The sequence below is a fragment of the Aplysia californica genome, unplaced genomic scaffold (genome assembly GCF_000002075.1).
Source record: "Aplysia californica isolate F4 #8 unplaced genomic scaffold, AplCal3.0 scaffold00514, whole genome shotgun sequence".
NCBI lineage: Eukaryota > Metazoa > Mollusca > Gastropoda > Aplysiida > Aplysiidae > Aplysia > Aplysia californica.
Genome location: NW_004797784.1, coordinates 148,872 through 161,858, shown reverse-complemented (window position 1 = coordinate 161,858; position 12,987 = coordinate 148,872). Strand labels below are relative to the sequence as shown.

General features: G+C 40.9%; 1 protein-coding gene across 2 annotated transcripts in view; it reads left to right on the top strand.

Moving 5' to 3' along the window:
- The first annotated feature begins 702 nt into the window (after positions 1-702).
- The window catches only part of LOC100533332 (purinergic ATP P2X4 receptor subunit 1), a 37,434-nt gene continuing 25,149 nt past the window's right edge, over positions 703-12,987 (top strand). The window contains exons 1-5 of one of the 2 annotated variants that reach the window (XM_013086852.2): positions 703-1,071; positions 4,082-4,235; positions 7,601-7,672; positions 9,167-9,248; positions 9,766-9,862. In XM_013086852.2, coding sequence (XP_012942306.1) covers positions 920-1,071; positions 4,082-4,235; positions 7,601-7,672; positions 9,167-9,248; positions 9,766-9,862 — 557 coding nt within the window. In that variant the 5' untranslated portion in view covers positions 703-919. 2 annotated transcript variants of the gene reach the window in all.

The following is a 12,987-nucleotide window of genomic DNA, read 5'->3' as shown; positions in this document are numbered from 1 at the left end:
AGAGAGAGAGAGAGAGAGAGAGAGAGAGAGAGAGAAATTAGAGAGAGAGAGAGAGAGGGGGGGGGGTGCGGGTGAGGGTGTGTGTGGAAGATGGAACACGGATACAAACTCCTTTCGGGGGCCCCGGGGACGGTGGTATCGTTAAGTGTTTTACAGCGCTCACAGCTGCATTATAAGGTCATCTATTAAAATGTGTGTATATTATATGAGCGCGCAGGTCACATTAAACATGTTCAGTTTGGAAGGAATTAATCTGACAGTTAATAAATCTAATGTTAACGTGCGAATGCGCAACTTTTAATTGAACACGGGACCTCCGACATAATTCGTTCACCCTTATCCTAGAAAGCTACATGTAATAGATGTTCGATCTTACCTACCCAATGATAATGATAAGGGGGGGAGGGGGTGTAGCTGAAAGACAGCAGTACGAGGAGCCAATGAGTTGAGTATGCCTAGGCTAGTAGTTGTAGCGAAGGCAGCAGAAAGAGTCATGAGTCCAGCTAGAGGCTAGAGGATGGAGCAAATAAAAGGGGGGGGGGGGGCGCAGAAAGTTCAAAGAGCGGAAAAAGACGGTGCGTCTCGAGTCTAGAATTAGTAAATGAGTAATAATTATATCCCTTGAAGTAGGCCTACATGGTCCACATAATAATCATAGACCTATGTTCCAAGCAACTCTCTGGTTCCAAGTCACTCAAGGTTTAATTATAGGCTAGGAGACCGGCCTGGAAAGTCACTGCCGGCGGTAGCCCGCCCCTCTGGGCCTGAACCAACCAGTGCGTTCCGAGAAAGTTTCTTGTCACGTGGTACATACTTATTGTTGAGAGAGTCATGTGATAGATCGGTGTGTTGTGTTGTGGATTGCGTTCATTCAATTTCATTGTCACTTGCTTGCATACTTGTCACACGGTTCCTCAAGATGGCTCCACCACAAGTCATGAAGAGTGCTGCTCGGTCGGCTTTGGGCGTGTTTTTTGAATACGATACACCAAGAATTGTTCACATTAGAAGTAAAAAAGTCGGATTATTCAACAGATTCTTGCAGCTTTCCATTTTAGCGTACATCATTGGGTTAGTATTGTCAATGTATATAAAATTTGACAGTAGTATTAGTATTGTTTCAAGTTTCCCTGTCTATCCATCACCTGATTTAAGATCTTACATGATTCATTAGGCTACATTTCTAGATAGATTCTAGATCTAGATCTAGATTCTAGATCTAGATCTCTTGTTTATCAGTTAGACTTTTAGATATTTAGTGTCTATTTTGAAAAGATCTAAATAGTATAAATGACTATTTAGTATTTAGTCTTAGTCTTAGATCTAGAATCTAGATCTCTATTATAATGTAGGTAAAATGCAAGGATAAAAATAAACGGAAGGTTTGGCCAGTTTGGGGTAGTTTGTGTCTATACTATGTAGATCTAGATCTATATGTTGTGTTTGAACTGTTAGTCTCAGTCTCAGTGTCTCAAACAAAGTCAGAGTGTCTGTGTACTGTGTGTCATATTGTAGGCTATACTATGTATATACACTATACTTAACTATGATGTTAGACCTGCATGTAATTTGTGTCTCCATCAGTGCTAGGCTACACTATCATAAAACTATCTACATCACAGACACCTAATAGAATAGACTTCATGTCTCCGTCAGTGTGTATCTTGTTGTTACAAGTCAAGTGGTTGCTCGTTATTAGAAGTCCTCCCCGGGGGGCGGAAAAGTTTTTTGTTTTTTTGTAAAGTGTTTTACGGTGCTCGCAACTGCATTTAGGTCATATGAGCGCACAGGACACACTTAATATTTTCAGTTGTGGTAGGAAATTTTGAATTTTGCCCGGGTGGCGGCCGAAGCCTACTCTTATCGATTTTAGACCACCAAGGGATCTTTAACGTGCACAACTTGCACACGGGCCCTCCGAGGTTTTTCACCCTTGTCCGAGAAGGCTAGGTGTAGATCTTTCCTACCAGAAGATCAGGGGTGTAGCAGAAAGACAGCAGCATGTAGGAGCCAGTGAGTAGCAGTAGAAAAAGGCTGCAAAAAGAGGAGCTGGAGTGTACGTACAGTTCCCAAATGGACGACGACAAGCAGAGGCAGTCCCAACAGAGCGACATTGTACAAAGTACAGGGCAGAGACGGAGGCTGTAATACATGCAGCAAACATCATCAAGAATGTGGTAGACCCCCAAAGCCAAGTAGTATTCCTAACAGATGCCATGTCAGTACTGCAGGCAATCACTTCCGGCAAACTACCAAGGCTACGAAAAGAAATGGAGGACATCCCATGTCTGAGGATCATGCTGCAGTGGATTCCATCACACTGTGGTGTCTTGGGAAATGAGCAGGCAGACAGGATGGCCAAACTAGGAGCACAAAAAGAGCAACCAGACAACAGCGTTAACTACACAGAAATAAAAACTATTATATATATATAAATATACACAAAAGCACCTCAGACACCAGATAACTACCATGAGCTGTCCCGCCAAGAACAAGTGATTATCTTCAGACTAAGGACACAACACACAAGACTGAGACAACATATATATGTATGTACAAATGTTTTAAACTAGTACAATCACCAAAATGCCAGTGTGGAGAGGCGGACCAAACTGTTGAACACATCCTTCAGCACTCCAAGACACACAGGGCCCTGAGACACGAAACGTGGCCAACCCCACTGACGCTACAAGAGAAGCTATACGGGCCGCCAGATGAACTGAGCAGGACGGCCCAATTTATACAGATACCGGACTTCCAGTGTGATGCGATCGAGAAGAAGAAGAAGTCAGGAGCCCAAAGGAGGGGGCAAAGGAGGTGAGGGGGTGGGGGCGGAAAGTGGAAATGAAAGCAGACAACAGAACATTGCTAGAGAGCAGGAAAGGAGGTGAAAAGAGACAATTTTTTAGAAGAAAATTTTTCGGTCGCTACACCTTAACCTCTAGGCCACGAGAGCCCCCTTAGAAAAGTTTAAAATCAAAGGTCATCATGAGAAGATTAAAAGAAACAAATAGGCCGCTACCGTTTGTTGACTGGTCGACATAGGTGTGTAATACAGTGTGATGGACTAGGTACCTCATATATATATATATATAATATGTGCAATGTGTGCTGGTCAGCGAACAGTTCAATTTCTAGGGGAAGCTAACCATCCGGGGGGGGGGGCTCTCTAATCTTGGCAGGTTATATGTTCAGTCGTCTGCTTTCGTTTCCACTTTCTTCCCCCACCCCCTCACTTCCTTTGTCCCATCCTCTGGGCTCCTGACTCTTTCTGCACCCTTTCTAAGTTACTGCTACTCCTTGACTCCTTCTTTCTGTCTTTCAGCCAGTCCCTTGATCTTATGGTAGGGAAGGTCTGCAACTACTGTTCAACTAGCCTTCTCGGACAAGGGCAAAAAATCTCTGAGGTCCCATGTGCAAATTGTGCGCGCTAAAGATCCCTTGGGCCCTTGGTGGTCTAAAGTCGATAAAAGTATGGGCTTCGGCCACCACCCGAGCAAAATTCAAAATTTTAATGTTTCCCACGCGCTCATGACCTTAGGCAGTTGCAAGCACTGTAAAACACACTTACCAAAAAAAAAACATTTTAAAATAAATGCGCAAATGACAAATGAAAGGATTATGATGGCTCGTCCACAGTATTTAAAAGGGCCGAAATCTATGGCCACGCATTGGATGATGAATAATTTGTATGGTGATCTTAAACATAATTTTTGAGGTTGTAGGTTGATGAAATATTGGTTGTAACCACGCTGGGCAGATTGGCGTCTCGGGGTAGTGCCTATCCTATAGAAAAAACATGAGGATGTCTGCCCAGGCATGTTTGACTGTTTAAAAGGGCTATATTACCTACCACCGATACATACCTGTGGTGATGGTTCAAAGGATTACGGTAAGAACTCTGAGTTAAAAAATCACCCCCCCCCCCTACAAGGCTAACAAGCCTGGTTTGATCTAAGGGAAGTGAACTTTAATATAAAAACATCTTTCATTACCGTATGATATGCCTACTTCCACATTAGATGCTGGAACTTTTTCTCTCTCAGATTTAACCAATCAATGATTATTATGATGTTTTCAGATATGCCATCGTGTACAAGAAAGGTTACCAGGAATTTGAGAATGTTCAGAGTGCAGTCACAACGAAGGTGAAAGGCATTGCTTTCTCCAATGGTTCAATTCCTGGCATTGGCACGAGAACATGGGATGTTGCAGACTATGTCATTCCACCACAGGTAGATTAAAGAGTGCTTTGATGGGGAGAGGCAGAATATTTAAATGATTATAATACTAAATTGTCCTATCAGGTTGCGACTGGTGTCTTTTTGGAGGACTAAAGTGATAAAATAATTAGAAATCTAAAATGATGGGGAAAGGATCGGAAAAATATTTTGCCGACAGTGTTTTATATAAATATGATTCATTCAAATGTCTTCTGAAGTCGTTTCTGTTTTAAAATTAATAAGATGAATATTAAGAGGGATTTTCTTTTAGTCAGAACCCAACGTTTTATGTTACTGTTGTACGTTGTACTGTATTGTAAAGCGCTCAGAGCCTGTGTACTTAAATCGGGGTTGAGCGCTATACAAATGTAACTTGTTATTAATGGTCCTATCAGGTTGTACTCTATGACTCTGATGTCGTTTGGGGACACTGAAATTAAAGCAAAAAGAATAAACTGGTCAAGGGAGTTATTTCTGATCAAAATGTTTATCTTGAGGATCACAGTCATGTTAAAGTTTAAGATTCCTTTTCCCTCTTCCAGCCTGAAGGCTCACATGGCTTGGCAGTAAAATTCTGATGTAGAAAGACAGTAGCACCATATTTCTTATATATAGGAAGCACAAAACTGATGGAAAAAAGCACTCAGTGGCTTCCCTGTTTAAAATTTGAATTATCTGTCTACTTGACTGAGATTATTTTTTGCTATTAATGGCTGCTTTTGTGTTTTCGTGGATGGTTTGATATAATGGCAGATTTTGTACAAAAGCTATATATATATTTTATAGTATTTATATAGTAATTTGTCTCCACTTCTCTTTTGAGGTGTTGGTACTGTATCTACCTCTAAGATCCTGGTGCCAGGGAGGGGGGAAAAATGCAGGATTTTAGGTAAACAGGATCCTAGTTGATCATCAGGGGGAAGAATCCATGGTGACTCATGGTCAGGCCCGCAACCAGTAAAATATCTCCCCTTATTTAAAATTAATTGACATGACCCCTGGGTAGGCTTAACTAACTAGCAAAACAAAGAGTGATTAGCCTTCAAAATCAATCACAGTGGTCTTTTTCTTTTGATTCAAGGCATGCCATTTTCCCATCCAATCATGAATTTCAAGATCTAGGTCGATCTCATTGCTCCTGTCCTTTATCTGTCCAAAATTTATGTCTTTCCATCTCTGGCTGAGTTCTCCACTCTTGTCGTAATATTGCTTTGGGACTAACGTTTCAAATGTGGAGAATGAAACCCATTGTCAACAGTTGACCATTGATATTATTTACTGTTCAAAGTAGTGAAAGGAAATTGAACTACCCCAGAGGATTCTCTTTTTGAACGAATTTGGGGCAGAGCTGAAAGTTTGATGGTAAGGGAAACAAAGCACAGACGAGTTCACAGTTTGATGTGGTCCTATCTGTGTGACCTTGTTTGCCTTACCCACCATATGTGTGATGTAACTTCATGGGGAGGGCACAAATGTGAGTCCAGTGTTTGGGCAAATCCACTGCGTCGACGAGTTAATCATTAATGCCTGGGTGTCATCCCATCTGGGGCAATCTTTGTACCCACTCATTGAGATTTACAACTGAGATGTGATCACATTCACAAGAGCGGATGATCTGCGATGCAACAGGCAGTGCAATGATCACAAATTTTTCCGTTGCTTTGTTGACTAGCTGCGTGCACCTGGGTTTTCATTCAGCAAACAATGATTTGAAATTTAGGATCTTAACCGAACCTGGTCTCTTCAGAGCAGGATCTAAGGGGTGTCATGTGTAGTTAAAATTCTGTTTTCATAAAACAACGAGATCTTAAGCAAATCAGGATCATAAGAGTGATGGGATCTTAGCCAAAGGCTACTGTATCCCAAAGCTTTGGTAGTTAGGAGTTAATTACCTCAGGCTCACAATAGTGTCCAGCATATATGTTGGTGACACAGAGTTGAGGTGTTGGTCACTGGGGTGTTTTTTTGTTATTTTTTGTAAAGTGTTTTACAGCGCTCGCAACTGCATAAGGTCATATGAGCACGCGGAACATACCTAATATTTTCAGTTGGTAGGAAATTTTGAATTTTGCCCGGGTGGCGGCCGAAGCCTACTCTTATCGATTTTAGACCACCAAGGGATCTTTAACGTGCGCAACTTGCACACGGGCCCTCCGAGATTTTTCGCCCTTGTCCGAGAAGGCTAGGTGTAGATCTTTCCTACCAGAAGATCAGGAGTGTGGCAGAAAGACAGCAGTAAGGAGGAGCCAAGGAGTAGCAGTAGAAAGGCTGCAGAAAGGGTCAGGAGCCCAGAGGAGGGGGCGAGGGGGTGGGGGGCAGAAAGTGGAAATGAAAGCAGACAACAGAACATTGGGAGAGAGCAGGAAAGGAGGTGAAAGGAGACAATTTTAGAGAAGAAAATTTTTTGGTCGCTACCCGGATTCGAACCCAAGACCTTTGAATGAGAGCTTAACCTCTTGGCCACAAGAGCCCCCCCCCCACTGAGGTGTGTATCCTTGAGTTAGAGATGATAACATTCTGCTGAAAAACTGGCTGCTGCTTAATGGCTACCAGCAATGGCTTAATTGTGAGATAGTCTGTATTGGTAAGTGTGTGATACTGTGTACTCATATTATGTGGCACTGATGAATTACTTTATGATGTATTTTTATCTGCCATTTGTAACCCCCAAATTTCCTCCTTGGGGGGGGGGGGGGGGTTATGGTACTTTTTTATATTGGTTTATTTAAGCCCTATTAAATGTCTGTTCAATGTTTTAATCTGAGATCATACTTGCAGCATATGTTTCCACTACCTGTACACTGACATTGTTTCTTGCACTGTTGACTTATGTGTAAATAAATACATACAAAAATAGCAGGTACCCTCAGTAGTAGGTACCGTCTGTAGTAGGTACCTTTTTTAAGCTTCTTTATCTCTAACTCTTTGACCTGGTACATAATATCCAGGGTCTAAGTGAGGCCGCAACTGTCTTACAGGAACAGGAAACCATTGGTTGTGATCTTCATGATGCAAGAAGAGGATGTGGAGAGTTGCATTTTACTTTTACCCATGTAGCTATTATAAGGAAGCCATTCGCTACCTTAGAATTACAAAGTTCTATCTGACATTTTCGGTCATAAGTTACTAAGACTGTGAGGTCAGAAACAAAATGTTCTTTCGGCTCTATCAAAATTGTAAGATTATTTGGACTCATTATCAAGATATTCAAAGAATGGATTTGAAAAAAGCTTTACTTGGTTGTGAAACTCAAAATTTTTTAACCTCAAATATCTCAAAACTAGGTATTGAGCTGTTTGAACTTTGAAATTCTAGGATAGCACATTGCTAAGTTTTGTGTATCAAGGCATTCCATGATCTTGTTTTTTCCATCTCAGGAGAATGATGCCTTCTTTGTGATGACCAATGTTGTGGTCACTCCTGGACAGACTCAAACAGGGTGTGCTGAGGTCAGTGAGTGCTTTGTACTTCTAGTGATAGAATTTGAAGGTGGTTGGTGGGTGCACTGGTGTGGTTTGCTCCTTCTTTCCTATCAAACCTATCTATGTAGCATCTGATCTGTGGGTGGTTGGCGGGTGCTCTGGTGTGGTTTGCTTCTTCTTTCCTATCAATCATCTATCGTCCTTATCTCCCCTTCTTCTTCTTTGTTTGTTACTCTCTTGTAACACCTCTAGATCTAATCTTCTGGCGCTCATATGACCTTATGCAGTTGCGAGCGCCGTAAAACCTGTCTAAAACTGAACATCCTAATCTCTCCTGTTTGATTGTGGTTTTTTTGTTTGGGGGGGGGGGGGGGGGTGTTTGTGCTTATAACCCTTTTAACACTTCAGCACTTACGTGACCTTATTTTGTTGCAAGTGCCGCAAAACATCACTAAACCCGTGGAAGACTAACACATTAATTGAAATATGAATTTCAGTGATTGAAAAAGATGTATAGAGGAATGTGTAGCTTGAATGTGAACCGACGGTCCCTCTGAATAACTGTGTCAGTTTGCAATTCCATGCATTTTGGGCCTTTAGTCTGACCGTCAGTCTAATTGACTCATTTAAAAGACTTTTATTCTTCAGTGCATCTTGTTTTAGGAATATATGCTTGTCTTTTCTGTTTTCTTCTTTTGAGCTGAGGTCTCTTAAAATTATGGAAAGGCTCCCCACTAAACTCGCTGAGGTGTCACTTATATGCCACAAACGTGCTAGGAGTAGGGGTGGAATTTTTTCTTCATGCTCACTTTTTTGCTTTTTCTTGTGTGAGTCTGTTGACTGGGGATCCTGTTTTGAAAATGGAACCCAAAATCTAACAATTTTAGTCTTTAAGATTCCCATTATAATGATCAATAGTCCTTGGTGAACAAATGTGCATAATATTTTATATTAAAAATCTTTTTATTTTTTTTATTGGAACTAAAATGAAGTTTTCAAAACTCTGTATGAACATGTGCAGTTTTAAATTGAAAGTAATTTTGATGGAACGAATAAAAAGTAAGTAAGTGTTGAGAATTTGACTGCAAGTCTAAGATGCATTTAATGATAATAGATAGCATTTGTATTGCACCGATCCCCGCTCAACAGCAAGCTCTATGCGCTTCACAAACTATACTATTACCCCAGCAGACCTGAGAGCATTCTGAAATAACCTCAACCTTCTGGGAAGCATACAGTGCAAGCAGCCATTTATAGGTGCTAAAACACTAACATACTGACAAGATCTTTGGCTGTCTATGACCGGGTACTCATTCTCACCTGGGTGAAGTGAGGAAAATTCATGTAAAGGGCCTTTCCCAAGGACTCAACGTCGGGCCCACCCCCCCTCCCCCCCAAGCCACAACCTCATGATTACGAGTCCAGTAGCCTAACCACTAGGTCACCAACACCATTTCAGACTAAAAGTATAATGGGGGTTTTTTCTAACCTGTTTTTTTTTTTTCCTTTTATTTCTGTTAGGACCCAGGTGTTACTGGCGCTATATGTCAGACCAATGCTGACTGTGAACAGGTCAAAGGAACCATTTTGCCAAGTGGAAGTGGTGAGTTGCTACTTTAAAAAAATTCTTTTGCATTCTCTGGTATCAGCTTGTCAAGTCTGTACTTTTAGAGTTTGACTGAAAAATGTGCATTAGCTAAAAGCAAAAGTCTACTTGGAATGTAGTCCTTATCAATTGTCAAGATTTACAGGCTGTTTTTGGCCAACACACTTCATAAACTGCAGTATAGTTCAATCTTACAAGCTGGAGCAAATGCCTGAACTTTAGCTACCTTCCTCCTTTGGCTCAAGGAATACACACATTTGTGTGCTGTAGTTCAAGTAGTCAGCCAAACAGAAGTAAGGCACACAGGTACTGTAAGCTTAGAAGACCTGGATTTAAAGTATTAATTTTGACACTTTGTGAAAGGCCTTAGTTAGGTTGGGTTTTTTCTTCAACTGTCGTGATCTCTGCTTTGACAGCAATGTAAGACTCCATTAGGTTTTAGATTTTGTGAAGTGCTTGACGGCTTGTGTGTTATGTGGTCAGTATTCTGTTTTGTTTGGGTTTTTTTGTTAAGGTCCTGTGACTGGAGAGTGTGTGCCGTCTGATGTCCCTGGTTCGAAGGAAAAAGTATGTCAAATATTTGGCTGGTGTCCGTTGGAAAACGATAAAATGTAAGTTCCCATATTTGTTTGCTTTGTAAAATTTTTCTGCTTTGGGTTATTTTATTGATGCTTTTTACTGAAATACCTGCAGGATATGTCTACTTTGCATTTATGCATTAGGTTAAACTATAAGAAAGTGTTTTCATCAGTTTGCTTGTTTCAGTTTAAGAGGAGCGCATTGACCCCCCACCCCCGCCCCTTCCAATAATCTCTTATAAAAACCAGGAATAGAGCAAGAGATGGACAGAAACTTGGTTTCTTTTATTTCTGGTGGCTCATACAAATTTTTTTAAAGAGCAACTTTCTAAACTTGTGTCTTTTCCTCTACCAGTGGGTGCTGTGGTATAAATCCTCAGTGGGGCATTCTTGAAGTCTGGTTGTTTTGTGTAGTTTCCAATGCTTTAAACCCAGTTGGCTCGACCTTATTGGAGATGGAGGTTAAAGTTGGAGGTCCCACCTCCTCTCAAATAACTTATATTTGTTGCTGTGTAAATAGATCTCATATGATGTGATAATACGTCACCCAGTGTTGTGTAAACATATATCTCGTACAGCGGCTGAAACCCGTCTATTGTTTCGTTAATATTACAGCTGCTGGTAAGTTTTGAATAAAGAAAGTGACATTCCTTGAAAGCTTATCGTTTTAACTATGTGGTCATATTTATATATATATAAACTATTGGTCGGAAAGGGTGGGTCACACATCATGCGAGACCCGACTCATCGACTCAAAATGCTTGTGTCAGTTCACGGTAGAATTTTCCTCAGCATGTTCAGTGCATATACGGTTTATCCCTCACATTTACACTTTCTGTACTCTTTTTAACTGTACCAGTGATGAGATTGATTGAAGGGATTGGTCCGGCATTTTAATAATCTCTTTATTTTTCCCTCTGTTTGTATGTCTGTCTTGCTTTTTGCTAGCTTTCTATGATTGTAATGGTGTGCAACTCAAACAATCAAAGCCATCACTAAGTGGGTGCCGAACTGATAGTGTGATTGAGTTTTTGATGACCCAGTGGATGAATTTGGTTCATGTGAACACATTGGGTGTACTGTATACAATACCATAGGATAGAACGATACAATGTGGAATTTATATTCAGCTCTTATTATGATAAAAACTCAATGCCAAAGAATTTTGTTTTAGCTAGGTTTTTTTCCCATTCTCCGAAAAGACATCTGAGAAGTGGTTGCTTGGTGGGCGCTACAACTAGGTCTTGCTTCTTTCTCACTCTGTCCGTTTGTTTCTTTAGTGGTGCAGATAGATGGTAGGTGCTCTGATGAGGTTTGTTCCTTGATCTTCTTTGTATGTGTGCTTCATGTGTTGCTGTTGTCCTCTCCTGCTACCAGGGAGAGGAGACGGGTAGTCATTATCATGCCTGCTCACTCTCTGTTTGGCTCAACCCAGTAACATTCTTAGGATTGTTGGAGGGTGTCACTGGTATGTCCTATTTCTTTACTTTCCCTCTGTTGTTTCTGTCTGTCTGCATTACTTTTTCCCAGCACTTAATGACCATTATTGTTTCATATGTGCTTCTCTTACCTTAAACAACCAAAAGCCAGTGTCTGAAAATGTTTAAATTGTGTCAGTGGAAGCGGACAACATTCTCTGTCAATCAGTGTGCTTCCTTTTCACTCAGAAGATCATAACAGAGAAGGTATGTAATGTGATTTTTGTTGATTAGACTATAACCTGCCATTTCATGTGATAAGAAAATTTCAAGTTGTAGATAACTAATGTAATTAAGTCTTTGCGATTGTGATATCTATCTGCTGTGCGTCATGTACTTGGAACTCTTAAAAAGAATGAAACGATCAGTTGATTAGTCATAGTCAGCATATGTCGATTTGTGGAATTTCCTGGTTACGAAATGTACCATGTGGGTGGTTGGCGGGTGCTCTGGTGTGGTTTGCTCCTTCTTTCCTTCCTATCAAAGGTCTATCGTCCTTATTTCACGTTCTTCTTTTTTATGTTGGTTACTCTCTTGTTACACCTCTAATAAGATTACAAACTAATCTTCTGGCTCTCGTGTGATCTTATGCAGTTGCGAGCGCATTAAAACCTCTACTAAAACTACAATGTACCATAACTGTGGTCTCTAGACAGAGTTGACAAGAGAAGTCACATCTTTGAATGGCTGAAGGAATTTTGCCATTTGTATTTAGAGAAAGACGCTTTAACAAAGTTTGTTTTGATCAAGCGTACGAGAGAATAGAGCGCTCCGTTAGCTCAGTTGGTATCATTCTAGACTACGGAGTGGATTGCTATGGTTTGGATCCCAGACTGGGCGTTCATGAACTTGGATCATTTTGTTGAGTTTCAAGGCTCTCAACCCATCTGGCTCGGTCTTACCAGAAACGGATGTTAAAATTCGGAGGTTCCATCTGTTAAATTGCCAGTAGTGTTGAGAAGGGTGTTAAAACCATACACTTATTTTCAAGATAAAAGTGGAAAATTTTAAAGACGTGTCGTTCTAGTGCAGTAACTGTTCCACATTCTCCCATAAAAATAATGGGGTTAAAGTAAGGTGTTCTCTGCTTCTGAGGCTAGTAGCAGTTTCTTGCGGAGATCTTGTCATGTTCGTGGTGGACTGAACGATGGCTGTTTACAAGATAATGTTCAAATAAATGAAACCTTGCAAAACCAATGTCATCGATATAAAATTAAAATGATAATCGATACTTTGTTCGCTTTGTGTGTAAAAGACGCTAGCCGGATCCCTGTCTGGGGAAGATACTATATTATTGGGTATCCCAGTCTTTATGCTAGGATACTGTATCCAACACCGCCTGGCTTAGCCTTGACAAACGGAACTGAAGCCGCCTGCTTCCTAAATAATTTAGGATTTGTTGAATGATGGTATTAAACGTTTATAATTATTAATAACAGCACTGATATCTCAAACACGTAGAAGAAGGTCTCATGTGCGGCGATGTAACTTTCTTGACTCAAGAGATCAAACTCTGAAACTTTTAAACAATTTGTTACCCCCAGTGGGTCGGGGGGATATAAATAGACCCACTGCTTCGTCTGCAGAAGGTGCAACCCCTTCAAAGGCGGAGTGTCGCACACGGACCCCAACCCTCTGGGATCCGTGTGCGACACTTACTTTGGTTTATCCTCCTCTTCT